General features: G+C 47.8%; 1 protein-coding gene across 4 annotated transcripts; it reads right to left on the bottom strand.

Annotated features, from left to right (window-relative positions):
* Positions 1–1,071: 1,071 nt before the first annotated feature.
* LOC142913454 (uncharacterized) lies at positions 1,072–9,149 on the bottom strand. Of its 4 annotated transcripts, XM_076060988.1 has the most exons (8): positions 8,943–9,149; positions 6,602–6,741; positions 6,382–6,459; positions 5,256–5,348; positions 4,977–5,082; positions 4,026–4,192; positions 3,332–3,574; positions 1,072–1,828 (listed from the first exon to the last, which is right to left on the bottom strand). In XM_076060988.1, the coding sequence occupies exons 2-8, from the start codon at positions 6,690–6,692 to the stop codon at positions 1,668–1,670; spliced, it is 939 nt and encodes a 312-aa protein (XP_075917103.1). In that variant the 5' UTR covers positions 6,693–6,741; positions 8,943–9,149; the 3' UTR covers positions 1,072–1,667. The 4 variants fall into 4 exon arrangements, with proteins under 4 accessions (XP_075917103.1, XP_075917104.1, XP_075917105.1 ...); XM_076060989.1 differs by lacking the exon at positions 6,382–6,459 and having other exon boundaries at positions 8,943–9,148; XM_076060990.1 differs by lacking the exon at positions 6,602–6,741 and having other exon boundaries at positions 8,943–9,147.
* Between the last annotated feature and the right edge of the window lie 8,602 nt (positions 9,150–17,751).

The raw sequence follows: 17,751 nt of genomic DNA, 5'->3' as shown, positions 1-17,751 counted from the left end.
GCGAATGACTGGATGGGTAGATGAGTGGGTGGGTGGGTAGGTGAGTGGGCGAATGACTGGATGAGTAGATGAGTGGCTGGGTAGGTGAGTGGGTAAGTGAGTGAAAGGGTGGGTGAATCGGTTGGTGGGTGAGTGGGAGGGTGGGTGTGGATGTGTACTGTGATGCATCTGCCAATTGTCTCAAGTGAGTCAACCCATGGCATCTGGGTCTGTCCCGTGACCTGTCAGCGAACTTGGCCTAAGCTCCGTGGTGATCTCACGGGTGGTCGGGGCATTTAAACTGGAGCATGATGTTTATTTTGCTCCCCATAGAATGTGGAGATTTTACGTGGTAACAACTTCTTTAAACACCACCGAGGCGTCGTTAAGCGTCTCTTTCAAACCGTGATAGTTTGCGAACGGTAGTTTCCCTTATCTCCAGATATATAAAAGGCAAAGTTGTGATTATGTGTGTCTGTTCAAAATGTTTAGCGTACTTCCCGACATGCAACAAACTTTAAATTTGCCATGTGGGTACTTTCCAGACTGTACACCGTGCAAACATTATAAAAATACACTTTTAGCTTCTATTTTAGGGGGGGAGGGGATCTCAATAATGCATTTATTTTTTGCACGGCAAGTGAGCTGTGACATCAAATCTGTCACGTGACCCGCGCACGTGGAAGCGTAACGCATTGTAGTGTAGCGGTTAGCGTTGTCTGTGTGTGTCTGTGTGTGTGTCTGTGTGTGTCTGTGTGTGTCTGTGTGTGTGTCTGTGTGTGTGTGTGTCTGTGTCTGTGTGTGTCTGTGTGTCTGTGTGTGGCTGTGTGTGTGTCTGTGTGTGTCTGTGTGTGGGGGGGGGAGCGGTAGTGTAGTGGTTAGCGCTACGCTGCGCTACGAACCCGGCGACCCGAGTTCGATTCCCGCTCACGGCCACCACCGGTGACGATTATTTCAACCGGTCCTGGGCCTCCCCTAGGTCGACTCAGCCTCAAACGTGTAAATGTTGTGGTGTGAACATCGGGAGACAAAGGCGGCCGGACGTGGTGAATCCAAGTCCCGGGCGAAGCCGGGTAGTTAAAGCTCGTGCTGTTATATTCACAATCAGATGTTTTTATTTCGACTCGAGGAAAATCGGTGAAATCGGAAGCCAACGATAGGCCCCAGTTGTGGGCCCTTCTTAACCTGGTAACAAAATAATATTCTTAATCAGTGATGTCCTCACCTAAGCGTGTGAGACGAGACGGACGCACAAGACTCTAGTCTCCCTTTGCTGTACATCACTCACAGAGCACCACAGCGCCCCCCCCCCACCCACCAGATCCACAACAGCGTTCGCCCCGCAAGACTAAGGCAGCTTCTCCCTGCCTCAGCTGGACCATCAACAACGGCAACATTTGTGTCAACAACAGCAGCAACAGCTAACTTGGCGCCTTTATCATTACGTCTTCAGCACGGCAGCAGCAGCACGGAACAACTTCAGGGCATGACTCAGTCGCAACTCGCGTTTAAAATCGTCACGCAAGACGGCTCTCCGCGAGACGTCGCGGGCACACGGCGAGTTACTTTTTTCCCCGAATAAAACTCGGGACAACGTGAATGCGTGGAAACGAGAAACGATGTCGGAACGCAACGGGGCATCGCAAATCGTAAAGATTTTTGCGAGAGCGAGAAAGAAAAGCTTCCTTCTAGACGTCGCCGCCGCGCGCCAACGACGGCACCAGCGCGAGCAGAAGCGCCGTGGGCCAAGCGGCACCGGGGCAGCAAGACGCCTTGCTGGTGGCGGACGCCCGCCCCGCTGACGTCGTCACCACTGACGTCGTCGCCGCTGCTGATGACGCCATCGCCGCTGCAAAGGGGCAAGCGGAGAAACGAGACGTCAGTCGCCATCGCTACGATGAGAGCAATGTACGAGTACCGGGGGGGCCTCCTACAACCCTCCGCCTCCTCCTCCATTTCCACCACCACCAACAACACCAACACCACCAACACCACCAACACCAACACCACCACCAACATCACCACCAACACCACCACCAACATCACCACCAACACCACCAACATCACCACCAACACCACCAACACCACCACCAACATCACCACCAACATCACCACCAACACCACCACCAACACCACCAACACCCCACCACCACCAACACCACCACCAACACCACCAACACCAACACCACCAACACCAACACCACCAACACCACTAACACCACCACCGCCACCACCTCCTAGGGGATGGAAGATTTGTTGGAGGTTGTTGGTAGTTGAGACTGAAACCTCTTCCTCACTTGTTCACTCAGCCACTCACCCACCCACCCAATCACTCATTCAGAGAGACGATCCATCACACTACGTTTAAAACTATTTGGTAAATTAAAACGCCGACTGTCACATCATCGACGTCAGGTGCCCGATTGTAACTCCTCTGCGGTGAGCGGTGGACCACCACCACCACCACCACCGCCACCCGCGTGTCAACAACGCTCTTTGCCAAAACAGCAAACCCCTGCCCAGAGTTGCGATGCTGAGAATCGTTTTATTGTCAAAGCGTTATTTTATCTCCGTTTGACCGCAAATTGGTTGACTGCCCTCGATGTGTGCACCTCCATGAGTCCATGGGAGCCTTTAACATTTAAGTCTATGGGAGCCTTTAACATAGAAGTCTATGGGAGCCTTTAACATTGAAGTCTATGGGAGCCTTTAACATTGAAGTCTATGGGAGACTTTAACATTGAAGTCTATGGGAGCCTTTAACATTGAAGTCTATGGGAGCCTTTAACAGTGAAGTCTATGGGAGCCTTTAACATTGAAGTCTATGGGAGCCTTTAACATTGAAGTCTATGGGAGCCTTTAACATTGAAGTCTATGGAAGCCTTTAACATTGAAGTCTACGGGAGCCTTTAACATTGAAGTCTACGGGAGCCTTTAACATTGAAGTCTACGGGAGCCTTTAACATTGAAGTCTACGGGAGCCTTTAACATTGAAGTCTGTGGGAGCCTTTAACATTGAAGTCTGTGGGAGCCTTTAACATTGAAGTCTATGAGAGCCTGTAACATTGAAGTCTATGGGAGCCTTTAACATTGAAGTCTATGGGAGTCTTTAACATTGAAGTCTATGGGAGCCTTTAACATTGAAGTCTATGGGAGCCTTTAACATTGAATCCAAGCATGAATGGAGCAAGCACTTGGGAACCCGAGCAGCCAATGGAGATTCACGGGGTGGCCAGAAACCAAGTTTTTTTAAAACCCAGGACTTTCCGCGCCGCCGATCTCATTGGGCTGACCACGGCCATTTGCATCGTCAGGGTGGTCAGACGATCCAAGCCGCCGCCCTCCCGCGTACCTGGCGAGGTAGCTAACAGCTCGTCGTCGTCATCCTCGCCATCGTCAGCACCGCCGTCACGGCCGCTACCGGCGTTGGGGGCCGATGGCGAGGACGTAGAGGCCTCCTTGCCATCGTCCTGGCCCTCCTCCTCGTCCTCCTCCTTCTCGTCCTCCTCCTCGTCCTCCTCCTCGTCTCCCTCCTCGTCCTCCTCCTCGTCCTCCTCGTCCTCCTCCTCGTCCTCCTCCTCACCGCCCGGCGCCACTGTGGGGGTGGTTGTGGGGGTGATGGTGGTGGTAGTTAATGGTGGCGGTGGCGGGTGTAGCGGTCTACACCGCGCTACACCGCGCTACGAACCCTGCGAACCCGAGTTCGATTCCCGCTCACGGCCACCAACACGCGGTGACGATTATCTGAACCGGTCTTGGGCCTCCCCTAGGTCGACTCGGCCTCAAACGAGCACCCGGCGCGGTGTGTGGCGAACATCGCCAGCACCGGGGAGACAAAGGCGGTCGGGCGTGGCGCCGGCCACCCGCCCCCTCGTGCGCCGTGCCGGCCTTCACAGGCGCCGCTCGCTAACGGCGCTCGCCCCCGCGGCCTGTTGAGGCTACACGGCGGAGGATCTTCGTCTTCGACGGCGGCGGTTAATGGCTCGGCGCCGGATCGGAGAGGGATTCCGGCCGGCGGGTTTGTTGCCGGCGGCGACTTTGCTCACCTTCGACGGAGAGGTGCGCCCGCAGCTGGTCTGTGTTGAGGTTGTTGGTGGCGAAGCAGGTGTAAGTGTCCGTGTCCTCGCGCCGCAAGTCCAGGATGCGAAGGGTGCCGTTCTCGAAGATCTGGAAGCGCTCGCCCTCAACATTCAAGCTCCGGTAGTTCCTGAACCTGGCGGTGCGCGGGAAGGCGTGGGGGGCGTGGGGGGCGTGGGGGGCGTGAACCGTTGCGGTTTGACGGCGATGCCGTCGGGGGATTTGAGATCCGGGGTCGGCGGCTTCGGGAGACGCGGAGGCGAACGTCCCGCGGGACGTTGGAGCGGCGAGGTTCACGCGGCCCTCCGCCGCGTTGAGTGCCCCTCTCACTCTCTTGCTCTGAGCCACGTCCGCGTGGCGGCCATCGACAGTCACCCAACCCCACCCCCGCGCGCGCGAAATTATAAATGTTAGCCTATGGGAGCCTTTAACATTGAAGCCTATTGGAGTCTTTAACATTAATGTCTATGGGAACCTTTAACATTGAAGTCTATGGGAGTCTTTAACATTGAAGTCTATGGGAGTCTTTAACATTGAAGTCTATGGGAGTGTTCTATGTTGAACTTCTTTCGCTCCGTACGTGGCCAGCCATGCAAACCCGCTGGCGGCATTCACAAAACAGACTCAACCCCCGTACCTCTGATTAGCACGGTTGGCCACGTAGGGTGCGAAAGAAGTTCAGGGCACGTACAGCCCTCGCGACAGGGAGCGTCGAAGCGCGATGACGGTGTGCCGAATGAACGAGGAGCCTCTTCGTCGTCAGGGCTGTCGTTTGCGACATGGCCGGGTAGCTTCTGAAAAACAGCTGCACGGCTCGGTGGGCATCAGGCGGTGAAATAAACAAAAAGAGTCTCCAGCGAGCGGAGAGCGAGAGGAGAGGCGGAGAGGGACGGACGCTCAGGCGCAGCGTTCGGTCTCACCACAGGATGGTGGCGGGCGGCCACACCGAGCACTCCATGTACACCGCCTCTCCCTCTCTCGCCCTGTACATCCTGTCTGGCTCCGTCAGCATCGACGGGGGGCTGGCTGTGTGAGGCGGTGGTGGGGGGGGCAGAGACAGCGAGCGGGCAGAGGTCGCTCCCGAGGGTGGGGGGGGGGGTCGCTCCGGGCCGAGCAAGTACTTGCAGTGCTGCACCTTAACAAACTGCGTACTCAACTGGGCCCTGTACGTGTGTGTGTGTGATGTCGCAACCGTGCACCTTTCCGTCGTGTGTCCGGAGGTTGCTGCTTTGCTGCATACACCTGATGTGAGCTTCTTTGGTACCGTACGTGGCCAGAGATGATAACCGCAGCTGCGGGCGAAAATACAGCAGAGTGTTAGTAGGGTCTCTGTGTGAGTAGTGTGTGGGTCTCTGTGTGAGTAGTGTGTGTCTCTGTGTGAGTAGTGTGTGGGTCTCTCTGTGTGAGTAGTCTGTGGGTCTCTCTGTGAGTAGTGTGTGGGTCTCTCTGTGAGTAGTCTGTGGGTCTCTATGTGAGTAGTGTGTGGGTCTCTGTGTGAGTAGTGTGTGGGTCTCTCTGTGTGAGTAGTGTGTGGGTCTCTGTGTGAGTAGTGTGTGGGTCTCTGTGTGAGTAGTGTGTGGGTCTCTCTGTGTGAGTAGTGTGTGGGTCTCTCTGTGAGTAGTGTCTGGGTCTCTATGTGAGTAGTGTGTGGGTCTCTGTGTGAGTAGTGTGTGGGTCTCTGTGTGAGTAGTGTCTGGGTCTCTATGTGAGTAGTGTGTGGGTCTCTGTGTGAGTAGTGTGTGGGTCTCTCTGTGTGAGTAGTGTGTGGGTCTCTCTGTGAGTAGTGTCTGGGTCTCTATGTGAACAGTGTGTGGGTCTCTGTATGAGTAGTGTATGGGTCTCTGTGTGAGTAGTGTGTGGGTCTCTCTGTGTGAGCAGTGTGTGGGTCTCTGTGTGAGTAGTGTGTGGGTCTCTGTGTGAGTAGTCTGTGGATCTCTGTGTGAGTAGTGTATTGGGTCTCTGTGTGAGTAGTGTGTGGGTCTCTCTGTGTGAGTAGTGTGTGGGTCTCTGTGTGAGTAGTGTGTGGGTCTCTGTGTGTGAGTAGTGTGTGGGTCTCTGAGTGAGTAGTGTGTGAGTCTCTGTGTGAGTAGTCTGTGTGTCTCTGTGTGAGTAGTCTGTGTGTCTCTGTGTGTGGGACCCAGACACTACTCACTCAGAGACCCACACACTACTCACACAGAGACCCACAGACTACTCACTCAGAGACCCACACACTACTCACAGAGAGACCCACATACTACTCACACAGAGACCCACACACTACTCACACAGATACCCACACACTACTCACACAGAGACCCACACACTACTCAAACAGATACCCACAAGTGTTTCGAGTACTCGGCCCCGCTTGAACGTCGAAGTGCTTCGTTGAAGCTATCATTTGCAAGAGCCGGGGTGCTTCTGAAAAAAAAAGAGCCACGAAGCTCAGTGGGCATTGCCTGGTGAAGTCAAAAGAGTCGAGTTTAGTCGATGGCCTTTAGTGGGAGTAGCGTTGAGAGGGGGCATCGTCTCAAGTGGGGTAGCGGCACTGTTTGCTACTCACGGTCAAGGGGCAGGGCGAAGGGGTTGTGACGGTCGCCCAGCACAACGACCAGCAAGGCCACTAAACGGGTGGTGGTGTGGAAAGTCTCCATGGGGGGGGGGGGGTGACAGATGGTCGGCCTGGCGGCTTCCTTCACTTGGCTAGGAGGGGTGAAGGGGAGGGAGTAGGAGGAGCAGTGGGAATGATATTTATTTAGACTGCAAGAGGAGGAATCCAAAGCGCTATGAAGCTCTTTTTTCACAGATGTCCAGCTGTGGCGCTGGGTCAGAAACATGACAACAAACACAAAACAAAAACACGGCGTGAGTGCAGAGTTACAGGAAGAGTAAAACAAATCACTTTAAAAAAATATATATACTAATAAAACTAACCAATGTTTAATCTTGCCACGCGAAGCACACCACCGTGCTACATAGCTCTTTTTAAGAAGAGACATTGGCCCATAAACGGTGGGCTGATATCAAGTGGACATTTAGGGCAAAATACTCTAAACGCGTGGCGTTTCTGAATGTGGAGGGGAAAAAACCGGAGGACTTTGGGAGAGAAATCCACGCGGCCGCGGGGCGCGAGAAACGTCAACTCCAAAGATAGAGCAGGGAATGTCAGGGTCGGTATCAAACCCCACGACCTCCTGTACACCAGGTGACAACCATGCCGGGTTAAAGACCTCCTCCTTCACAACGGGACAATTGGAGTCATGCCTAAGGCTCCCTCACTGATGGACACGTTCCTCCTGTGTTGAGCAAAATGTTTAGGTTCTCATCGTTTCGCAGAGGCTGCATTTTTTGCCACCGCAGAAAACGAACGTTGGGGGAAACGCCTCCTCGCATCGGACTCTTTGTTTTTTTTGCTAAAGTCACGTAGGTAAAAAAAAATCTATAAAATAAATAAATGAAAAAAACAACTCAATTAAAATCACGACGTTTCGGAGGCAGCAGCACAAGCTTCCGTCTTGAGGTGGAAACCGTCACGGCAAAATTGCTGCATCAGGTGAAGAGAACTCTAAGACACCCGAGATTGTATACAGGTTAAGGGGGGGGGGAGATAAGAAGGGCCGTGGGGGGGGGCTAAGTTAAGCCGCCTTCTGTTATGCTGCAGGGGGTTGGGGGGGACGGAGAGATGGCCGTGTGCAGGTTGAAGAGCGTTACACACATGAACCAGAGGCAGGGGGCAGTAGTTAAGCTGACAAACTGGTTGCCTTGCAGAGCATACTGCTGTAAACTATAAGGCTGCTAAAGTTTAACTTGGGTTTAACTTTATTTTTTTTACCTCTGCGGCATTACCGAAAAAAATCCAAAGAGTATGAATCCTTGCACATCACGAAAGCTTCAAATCTAGCGCCTCACATCGTGTTAGTTTGGCACCGATGTTCGTGCTGATGTTTTAAACTAGATCAATAAAACAACATTGATTACAGCCCCAGCTCAGGTTTTTTTTCCCATCAATGAAACACCCCCTGAAGTGAGAGCACCTTCCAGGATATAAACCAACACTGCCGCACGTCTGTCCAAGAGCTGTGTAATAAAAACAATTGAGTCGAAAAAAATGTCAAGCTGACAGGGAAAGGGGCTCCTGGCAACTGTGACCGCCAGCCAGGTCGATGTATTGGTAATGAGAATGTGCAATTTGTTTTATCCTTGGAAACACGGACTATGAATAAAACGAGATATTCTTAACTCTTTCGGTAAAGTCACATTGAAGGGAAACAATAAAATAATAAAATATATAAAACAATAAAAATTCTCACGACGTTTCGACCATAACACAAACGGTCGTCATCAGGTTGAAACGTCATGAGAATTTTTATTGTTTTATATATATTTTATTGTTTCCCTTCAACGTGACTTTACCGAAAGAGCTAAGAATATGAATTACCGCAGTTACGAAAGCTTCAAATCAAAATTTAAAACGAGATACTCGCAGAGTTTATGCTTCTGAATGTGCACTTGTTCAAGCGATTCACTCGGGTCTAAGAGGCAGACGCACGGTAAATTATTGGGCGCACTTTGTAAGCTCCTAAGGTAGACAAAGCGAGCTTGAACACGACGCGCTCGAGTGAAGTCTTTGAGCGACGCATCACCACATTGACACGCGTGCATCGCAAACAATTCAAGTTTAAAACACGCAGCAAAGATTCGTTACAAAAGCCTAGCGGCAGCCTTCAGGCATCCTTTGGAAGCTTGCTAACCCACAACATAACCTAGAGACCATCTTCCAGGTCTCTATGGAGACCATCGCATGACAGCGGCATCTGTAGCCGGCCAAAGTGCCGCCTCGGCCGGCTGGGCAATCTAGCCGAGACCGGTGACACTCCCGGAATAGGCCTCAACACGGCACTCACCAGCGCAACGCTGCGTAGGTGTCTGGGGGGGGGTCTTGAGCTATATCCTCCTTCGTGGTGAGGTTACAAACAAAGCAATGTCCTCGTGTGGTCGTGGTGGAGGAGGAGATTCGACGTTCCGTGCCTCGAATCACGGGCAGGCGACTCGGCGGGGCTGTTATCACGTGAGGCCTTAGCAGGGCGCTTTTATAAATCGTAGTGCGGATAGGCGAACACGCAGTGCGAGCGAGGCTCAGATTCTGTAGAATTGATAAACACTGCCCATAGACTCATCACTGCCCATAGACTCAACACTGCCCATAGACTCAGCACTGCCCATATACTCAACACTGCCCATAGACTCAACACTGCACCATAGACTCAACACTGCACCATAATAGACTCAGCACTGCCCATAGACTCAACACTGCCCGTAGACTCAACACTGCCCGTAGACTCAACATTGCCCATATACTCAACACTGCACCATAGACTCAACACTGCCCGTAGACTCAACTCTGCCCATAGACTCAACACTGTCCATAGACTCAACACTGCCCATAGACTCAACACTGCCCCATAGACTCACCACTGTGATCTCTACATTTGGGTCAAACTTAACATCTCTTAATGTTCGACGGCTTGTGCACCAGATCTTATTTATTCACGATGTACTTACAAAAAATTCCGCAGACTACCTACTGGATTTCCTCTCTGTTTCAAAGAACAAATTTGACCTCAGGTCTTCGCTCATTTACCAGCTTCACATTCCCTATTGCCGTACAAAAACTGGAGGAAGGGCCTTTGCTATTCATGACCCCAGGGTCTGGAATGCTATTGCCAATAAACTGCAACTTGAATCACTACCTATGAGATCTTCACTCAAAACTGCTCTAGAGGAGTTGTACACCCCTAGCTGCCACTGCTATTCAGTGGCCTAAAATATGGCTCTAGATTTTGGTGTTATAATTTATTCATGTAGTTTATTGTAAAAAATTCGGTCACACTCCCTATGATCACTGTTACATTGCATTTATGGCTTTTATTTTGGTGATTTCGAAAAGTTTTTTGGGTTTAGGCCATGTTAATGTTTATTGTAGTACGGAGTTAGACTGATGGCCTTAATCTTAGTTATCTACATAATGACACCTTGCCGATATTAACTATGTTAACCTATTTGTATTTTTTTTATTTTTAAATTATATCTTAAAGCTATTTTATATTCGATATTTATTAAATTTTATATACTTTAGCCCCTTGGTGTTATACTTTTAACCCTTATTATTATAGTAAGACTTGTTTAAAACTTATTTAAGATTTTAGATTCCTATATGTTGAATGTATGCACCATCCTGCCAAAGTAAATTCCGTGTCGGTGTGAACTTTCATGGCGAATAAAACCCTTTCTGATTCTGATTCTATTGTGGTTGTTGTTATTTGACTTGCATCCCACTGGGGTTTTTGCACACAGAGTTGGTGTACGGTGCTATTTCAGGAATATTTTGATATTTTTTTCCTGTATTTTCTGTTTGCACAGTCACATAATCATTTTAAGATGTTTTCTTGTTCATGTTTTTTGTTTGTTGCGGTTGCACCCGATTCAAGAGCCGAATGGCTCACAGGGCTATACCAAACAAATGAACAAATGAACTAAAATGAACTAATATCGAAAGGCACATTAACATAATTTATTCATACTCTAATTTATTTATTTACGGAGAAGCTCATTGTAGGAGGGGCGTGTCCCGTTCCCCGGAAGTGACGTCATGTCACCTGCTGCAGGAAGCTATCGCTTCCTGCACTGAAATCCGAGGTGAGAAATTCTCATTGCGATTGTGGTTGTTGTGGTGGTGGTGGTGGTGGTTGTTGTTGTTTACCAAGGTAGAGCCTCGCTCTCTCGTAGGGATGTCAGTTGAGTAGCAGCGAGCATGGGAATCGATGTCCAGGTGGGAACTTTACAACGCGGGGCCTACCCACGTGCGGCCTTGCCTCCTGCCCTCGCCTGATTGCATTTACTTTAATTATCTCGCTTAAGTTTAATTTGTCTTCACCCGGCTCGCCACTTTGTAACTTTGTTTTATTGTAAATATTCACGCAGTTTTGATTTTCTTTTGTTACCAGGCCAAGCCCGCTTGAGCTGCTATACCGCTCTTGTTATCAGAAGCGACCTGCCCACAACAACACAAGGTGAGGCTTTGTCAACGTGTGTGAATGTTTTGACTTAAAACTTTGGTGACTGCAGGAATTAATATTCTTGGTTCTTTCGGTAAAGTCACGTAGATAGAAAAATAAAATAAAAATAACATAACAAACGTAAAAAATAGTAAATAAAGCAAAAAAAAATACGTTTTGATTGCAACATAAGTGGTCTTTATTTAATGTAATTGTATTATCTGTTATTGTTATTTTCTGTCCACGTAATTTTACAGAAAGAACAAAGAATACGTGTGTCAATGTCTATCGGTCAAAGACGCTAAACGGAGTGACGCGCAAACTCCAAATATACATCTTCTTTGGTTCTTTCGGTAAAGTCACGTAGAATGATAATAAAATAATAAATTGATAAAATAAAATAACACAATAATATTCTCACGACGTTTCGGCCACAACACAAGCGGCCTTCATCAGGTGAAGGGAGCGAGACTGTCTGGTAGGACAGCGCTGGAGTGAAAGAGCCACGTTCAGATACGGCCTTTAAGCTGTGTGAGAGGAACAAAGCGCCTTGACAAAGGAATTAGCATAGAATTTAGCATTGAAATGGCTGAATGATTAGCTTGTGACTGGTCACAGAAATAGCTATGTTAAAAGTTAAAGCATACACACCCGCAGAGGCACCCATTGTTAAAGGGATTAGCATAGAATTTAGCATTGAAATAGCTAAGTTAAGGCATACACATCTTGACAATGGAATTAGCATAGAATTTAGCATTGAGATAGCTGAGTGGTTAGTTTGTACCTGCTGCAGAAATAGCTACGTTAAAGTCAGAGCATACACATTCACCGAGGCCCTTAGTACAAATCAAACAGGAGAATTTAGCATTGAAATAACTAGGCGAATCCAGCATTGAAACAACTGAGTGATTAGCTAGTGACTGGTCACAGAAATGACTACACATCTGAGCTATTCACAGTACTATATAGTGAACCAATAAAAACTAAAATATAAATTACCTTCATGTTATCAATAAACTCTATATTCTCCAATCAGCTAAGCTACCAACAATAAGTCGTTATATATCACAATGCTATATGGCGAAAAAATGGGTGGATTCTTACCCTCAAATTTCAGCCCCACGGATAGCTACGGGTCCCGTTCAGACGGACGAGTTCGTCCATGGTCGGAACAGAGGAGGGGGAGAGAGACAGCTGCGAGGCCCTAGTATGCTCCATATTGTAAAACTATACCATTAACCGTGGTGTGAGAGGTATTAAGAGGCAATGCTGGCAAAAGAGCTGCGGTCTGAAGGTCATCTTAAAAATACAATTAATTAAGAACAGAAATGATTTAAAACATCTTTCCAGTGGTTACTAAGCCTGAATCCATCTTCTCGGTTGAAATTGTCTCTGTGCTTGTATATGTGAATGGCCTCATGAACGAATCTCTCATGGTAGCCGGTTGGTTTGCAAAGAACCTCCGTCTTGGAGAAGTCAATGTCATGTGAGCCCACTGAATTATAACAGTGATCTGCCACGGCAGAGGAGTTCGTCCTACCGTGTTTCAAGTCTGCTTTGTGTTCGCGGATGCGGTCCGAGATATGTCTTTTGGTTTCTCCAATGTAGCTACTACCACAGAGGCACTTTAGTTTGTAAACGCCCGGGTACTGTATGTCTGGAACAGCATCTTTTACAGATGGAACTAAATCACGGATTTTATGTACTGTGTTGAATCGGACCTGGATCTTGTGTTTGTTCAGGATTTTGGAGATCTTTTTAGTGACCCCTGCAATGTAGGGTAAGGTGATGGTTTTGAGTGGCTCCACAAGAGGATCCTTCTTCATGACTGGAGTGATGGCTTTGCGGATTGTGTAGTCGGAGTAGCCATTAGCCCTGAGAGCCTGGTGTATGTGCTTGAGTTCACTGGTAATGTGTTCCTGGTCGGAAATGCATTGGGCTCTATGGTATAGAGTCTTGATGAGGGAGTTTTTTTGGGATGGATGGTGGTGGGAATCCGGTTTCAAGTAAACATCTGTATGGGTAGCTTTCCTGTAGACAGAGTGGCTCATTGAACCATCATGTCTTCTTTTAATTAAGACATCCAAAAAGGGTAGTTTGCCATCTTTTTCGACCTCCATGGTAAATCTGATGGCTGGGTGTATGGAATTGATGTGGTCGCAGAATTGGTCTAGAGCAGGCTGGCCATGTGGCCAGATGACAAAGGTGTCATCAACGTACCTCTTCCATGAGGTTGGGCGCAGAGTAGCAGTCTGGATGGCGTCAGTTTCAAATTTTTCCATGAATACGTTGGCTACAACCGGAGATAGGGGGGAGCCCATTGGGGTGCCCTCAGTTTGTTTGTGGAAAGTTCCATTCCAGGTGAAGTAAGTGTTGGTTAAGCAATGTCTCACCAGGGGGGGTACATCAGTATGCAGTCCTTGATGAACCAGGTCTTCAATGATAGCGATGGTGTCAGGTACCGGGACTTTGGTGAACAAGGACACCACATCAAAACTGACAAGCAGGTCGTTTGGGGACAGGGAAATGCCTTTGATTGTCGATACCAGGTGAGTAGAATTTAGTACCGCAGAGGTGGTTTTTCCAGTGAAAGGTGGCAGTATATCAGCAAGAAAACGTGCCAGTTTGTAGGTGGGGGAGCTGATAGTAGAGACGATGGGACGAAGGGGTGTATCTTTTTTGTATCTTTGGAAGGCCATATAATCTTGGTGGTCTGGCAGCAGAGGGCTTCAACGAGAACTGTTTGACCTCATCAATTAATGCTGTTGAATCAGAGATTATTTCGTTCGTTTTGGTGACCAGGCTGTTGGTGGGATCTCTTTTTATTTTTGTGTAGCTGCCATCGTTGAGTAGTTCTTGAATTTTGTTGTTATATTCTGTTTTGTCCATGATGACAGTGGCATTGCCTTTGTCGGCTGAAAGGACGACAATATCATCCCTATTTTTTAATTGAGATAATTCAAAACGTTCGTCTTTGCTGATGTTGCTGGGTGGCAACTTACGGTTTTTGAGGGTTGCAGCGATTTCAGATCTTGCTACGTCTGCAGAGATGTGACTCAAGCCCTTGAGTGCAACGTCGACATGGGCAATGATATCATTAACCGGTAAGTGTCTCGGTGTGACAGCAAAGTTTAGACCTTTAGCTAAAACGGATTTCAGACCATCAGAAATGGAACTGTTACTGCGATTAATTACGACTTTGTTGACGTCTATCTTTTCGGTGTGTGGATCCGATTTTTTGCTGGAGAGGTGATTGAATTTGGAAATCAAATTGTCCCTACATTTGTTCGACATAGTGGCAGCCGAAGAGGTAGTCATATTGTCTACATGTTCCCAATCCGATGTAGACATTGTTGCTGTCAATTTTAAGTGTGATTTGTAGAGTGTCTTGTCTAACTGATCGAGTTCGGTGCGTGTAAGTCTGATTTTTTCCGAGATAAGAGCGAAGCTAGTTCTAGCTAGAATTCGTTTTGCATTGAGAGAAGTTGCAACAGCAGAGGTTAGTGTAAATGCGGTTGGTATTACCTTAGAGTCGCGGCATCTCTTCAGAAAGGTGAGAGACTCGATTAGTTGAGCCTTCTTATCCTGAAGTCTGTTGAATGATCTTAAGGATGTGTGGAATCCCTCCCCGTAGAGGCGGTTAAATTTCGATTTAAAGCTTTCGTGACTGCAATGATTCATCTTCTTTGGTTCTTTCGGTAAAGTCACGTAGAATGATAATAAAATAATAAATTTATAAAATAAAATAACACAATAATATTCTCACGACGTTTCGGCCACAACACAAGCGGCCTTCATCAGGTGAAGGGAGCGAGACTGTCTGGTAGGACAGCGCTGGAGTGAAAGAGCCACGTTCAGATACGGCCTTTAAGCTGTGTGAGAGGAACAAAGCGCCTTGACAAAGGAATTAGCATAGAATTTAGCATTGAAATGGCTGAATGATTAGCTTGTGACTGGTCACAGAAATAGCTATGTTAAAAGTTAAAGCATACACACCCGCAGAGGCACCCATTGTTAAAGGGATTAGCATAGAATTTAGCATTGAAATAGCTAAGTTAAGGCATACACATCTTGACAATGGAATTAGCATAGAATTTAGCATTGAGATAGCTGAGTGGTTAGTTTGTACCTGCTGCAGAAATAGCTACGTTAAAGTCAGAGCATACACATTCACCGAGGCCCTTAGTACAAATCAAACAGGAGAATTTAGCATTGAAATAACTAGGCGAATCCAGCATTGAAACAACTGAGTGATTAGCTAGTGACTGGTCACAGAAATGACTACACATCTGAGCTATTCACAGTACTATATAGTGAACCAATAAAAACTAAAATATAAATTACCTTCATGTTATCAATAAACTCTATATTCTCCAATCAGCTAAGCTACCAACAATAAGTCGTTATATATCACAATGCTATATGGCGAAAAAATGGGTGGATTCTTACCCTCAAATTTCAGCCCCACGGATAGCTACGGGTCCCGTTCAGACGGACGAGTTCGTCCATGGTCGGAACAGAGGAGGGGGAGAGAGACAGCTGCGAGGCCCTAGTATGCTCCATATTGTAAAACTATACCATTAACCGTGGTGTGAGAGGTATTAAGAGGCAATGCTGGCAAAAGAGCTGCGGTCTGAAGGTCATCGTAAAAATACAATTAATTAAGAACAGAAATGATTTGTACATACACTGTTAAGCAGACGGTGCGTATTTTTCTTGTTAATACGATGTAACGTGATGCAGTCAATTTCGCTGCAGTAATCAATGTTAATATGCCCGTCAATCATTTAGAATTTATACTTGTCTGATTGTGCGCGTACATGTAACATTTTGTCTGGGGGTCAAACATTGAATATGTGATGTTAGGACAAAGTGCGTGGGTGTGTTTTGTAAGTAACCTGTACAGAGAACTCGGGTGAGACCCGTTGTTCTTGTGATACAGGTCAAAGGGTACTTTTGTGTTTCACGAAGCGTCTGCCTCTGCAGCAACTCATTGTCTTTGAAATAGGGAGCACGCTCGGATCATTAATCAGTTACAAGGCATACCACTTGAAAGTTACACGTATAGGAGGAGGTACATTCTCTACAACACGAATTGTAGTTTTGTCTTACGTGTTGACGTAGATTTTGTCTAGCTAGGACTATAAATGCTCCTTGCTGATTGACGTCTGGATGTTCGTACCTATCGGTTGAAGCAAACCCCACTGCTGTTATTGAGACGCTGTGCACCAATAATGGTCCAACACATTGATGGCCTTCAGGCCAGGAAAGTCACAACATTTGCACACGAAGGACGCATTCACGCAAGTACCCCATGCTCCGTTTTGAAGTTTTAAAATGAAACATCTTTGAATTGTGTTGTGTTTTGAATTAGATGATTTTATTTCTTCATTAAAAGCTTGTATCAATTTACATCTGGAAGACTTCATTGCAAAGGACATTTCGTGTGAATTTTCTCTCAACGTTAAGTAGATGGCCTTGCCAGGGGTTCGGTTCAATGTGGAAACAAACAGTGTACACACAAACAGTGTACACACACAGTGTGCACACACAGTGTACACACACAGTGTACACACAGTTTACACACTGTGTGTGTGTGTACACACACACACACACAGTGTATACACATAGTGTACACACAATGTACACACACAGTGTATACACACAGTATACACACACACAGTGTACACACACAGTGTGCACACAGTTTATACACAGTGTACACACAATGTACACAGTGTACACAGACAGTGTACACACACAGTGTACACACAGTGTACACATACAGTGTACACACAGTGTATACACAGTGTACACACATAGTGTACACAAACACTGTACACACACAGTGTATACACACACAGTGTACACACATGCAGTGTACATACAGTGCACACACAGTGTACACATAGGGTACACACTGTGTATACACACAGTGTACACACACAGTGTACACACACACACAGTGTATACACAATAATGTCCACGTTGTTGTTGTAGCTGAGCTCACACACCCAAGGGAGGGAGCAATGGAAAATGAATCTAAACTTCAACTCTGTGACGTCACCACTTTGCATTACCTCATCGGCGTGAAACGCCAGGGTGAGGTGTACCTCGCTAGTGACGTCATGTCACCAAGGTATTCACCCCTCGCCCGTCCACCGCGCTCTTGAGCGTGACGTCACCTCCGCTTGGGTCGCTGCCGATATCGGTCCAGTGGCAATCCTTATTTGGGCAAAGCTTCGCCCAGTGACTGGCGGTTCATTAACATAATGTAGCCGTTGAAGCCGTCGAGAGTTGATTGCGAGGCGTTCAGCAGCCACGCCCCATCCCTCGACATATGGGCTAGGCTCATTAACATAATTAATTCTGTTACAGAGCCGCTCGTGGGAAGGGCGTGTCTCTTACCCTGGAAGTGACGTCATGTTACCTGTTTACCCGCGTGACGTCGCGAAGTAAGAGGAGGCTGCCGATCCGCGCTTGCACTGAAATCCGAGGTGAGAAATTCTCATGGTGGTGGTGGTTGTTGTTTACCAAGGTAGAGCCTCGCTCTCTCTCTCAGGGATGTCAGTTGAGTAGCAGCGAGCATGGGAATCGATGTCCAGGTTGGAACTTTACAACGCGGGGCCTAGCCACGCGGGGCCTTGCCTCCTGCCCT

The sequence above is a fragment of the Petromyzon marinus genome, unplaced genomic scaffold (genome assembly GCF_048934315.1).
Source record: "Petromyzon marinus isolate PM22_M1 ecotype Great Lakes invasive population unplaced genomic scaffold, UKy_Petmar_22M1.pri1.0 PM_G_Scaffold_26, whole genome shotgun sequence".
Taxonomy (NCBI): Eukaryota; Metazoa; Chordata; class Hyperoartia; order Petromyzontiformes; family Petromyzontidae; genus Petromyzon; species Petromyzon marinus.
This window is presented reverse-complemented; position numbering and strand designations above follow the sequence as displayed.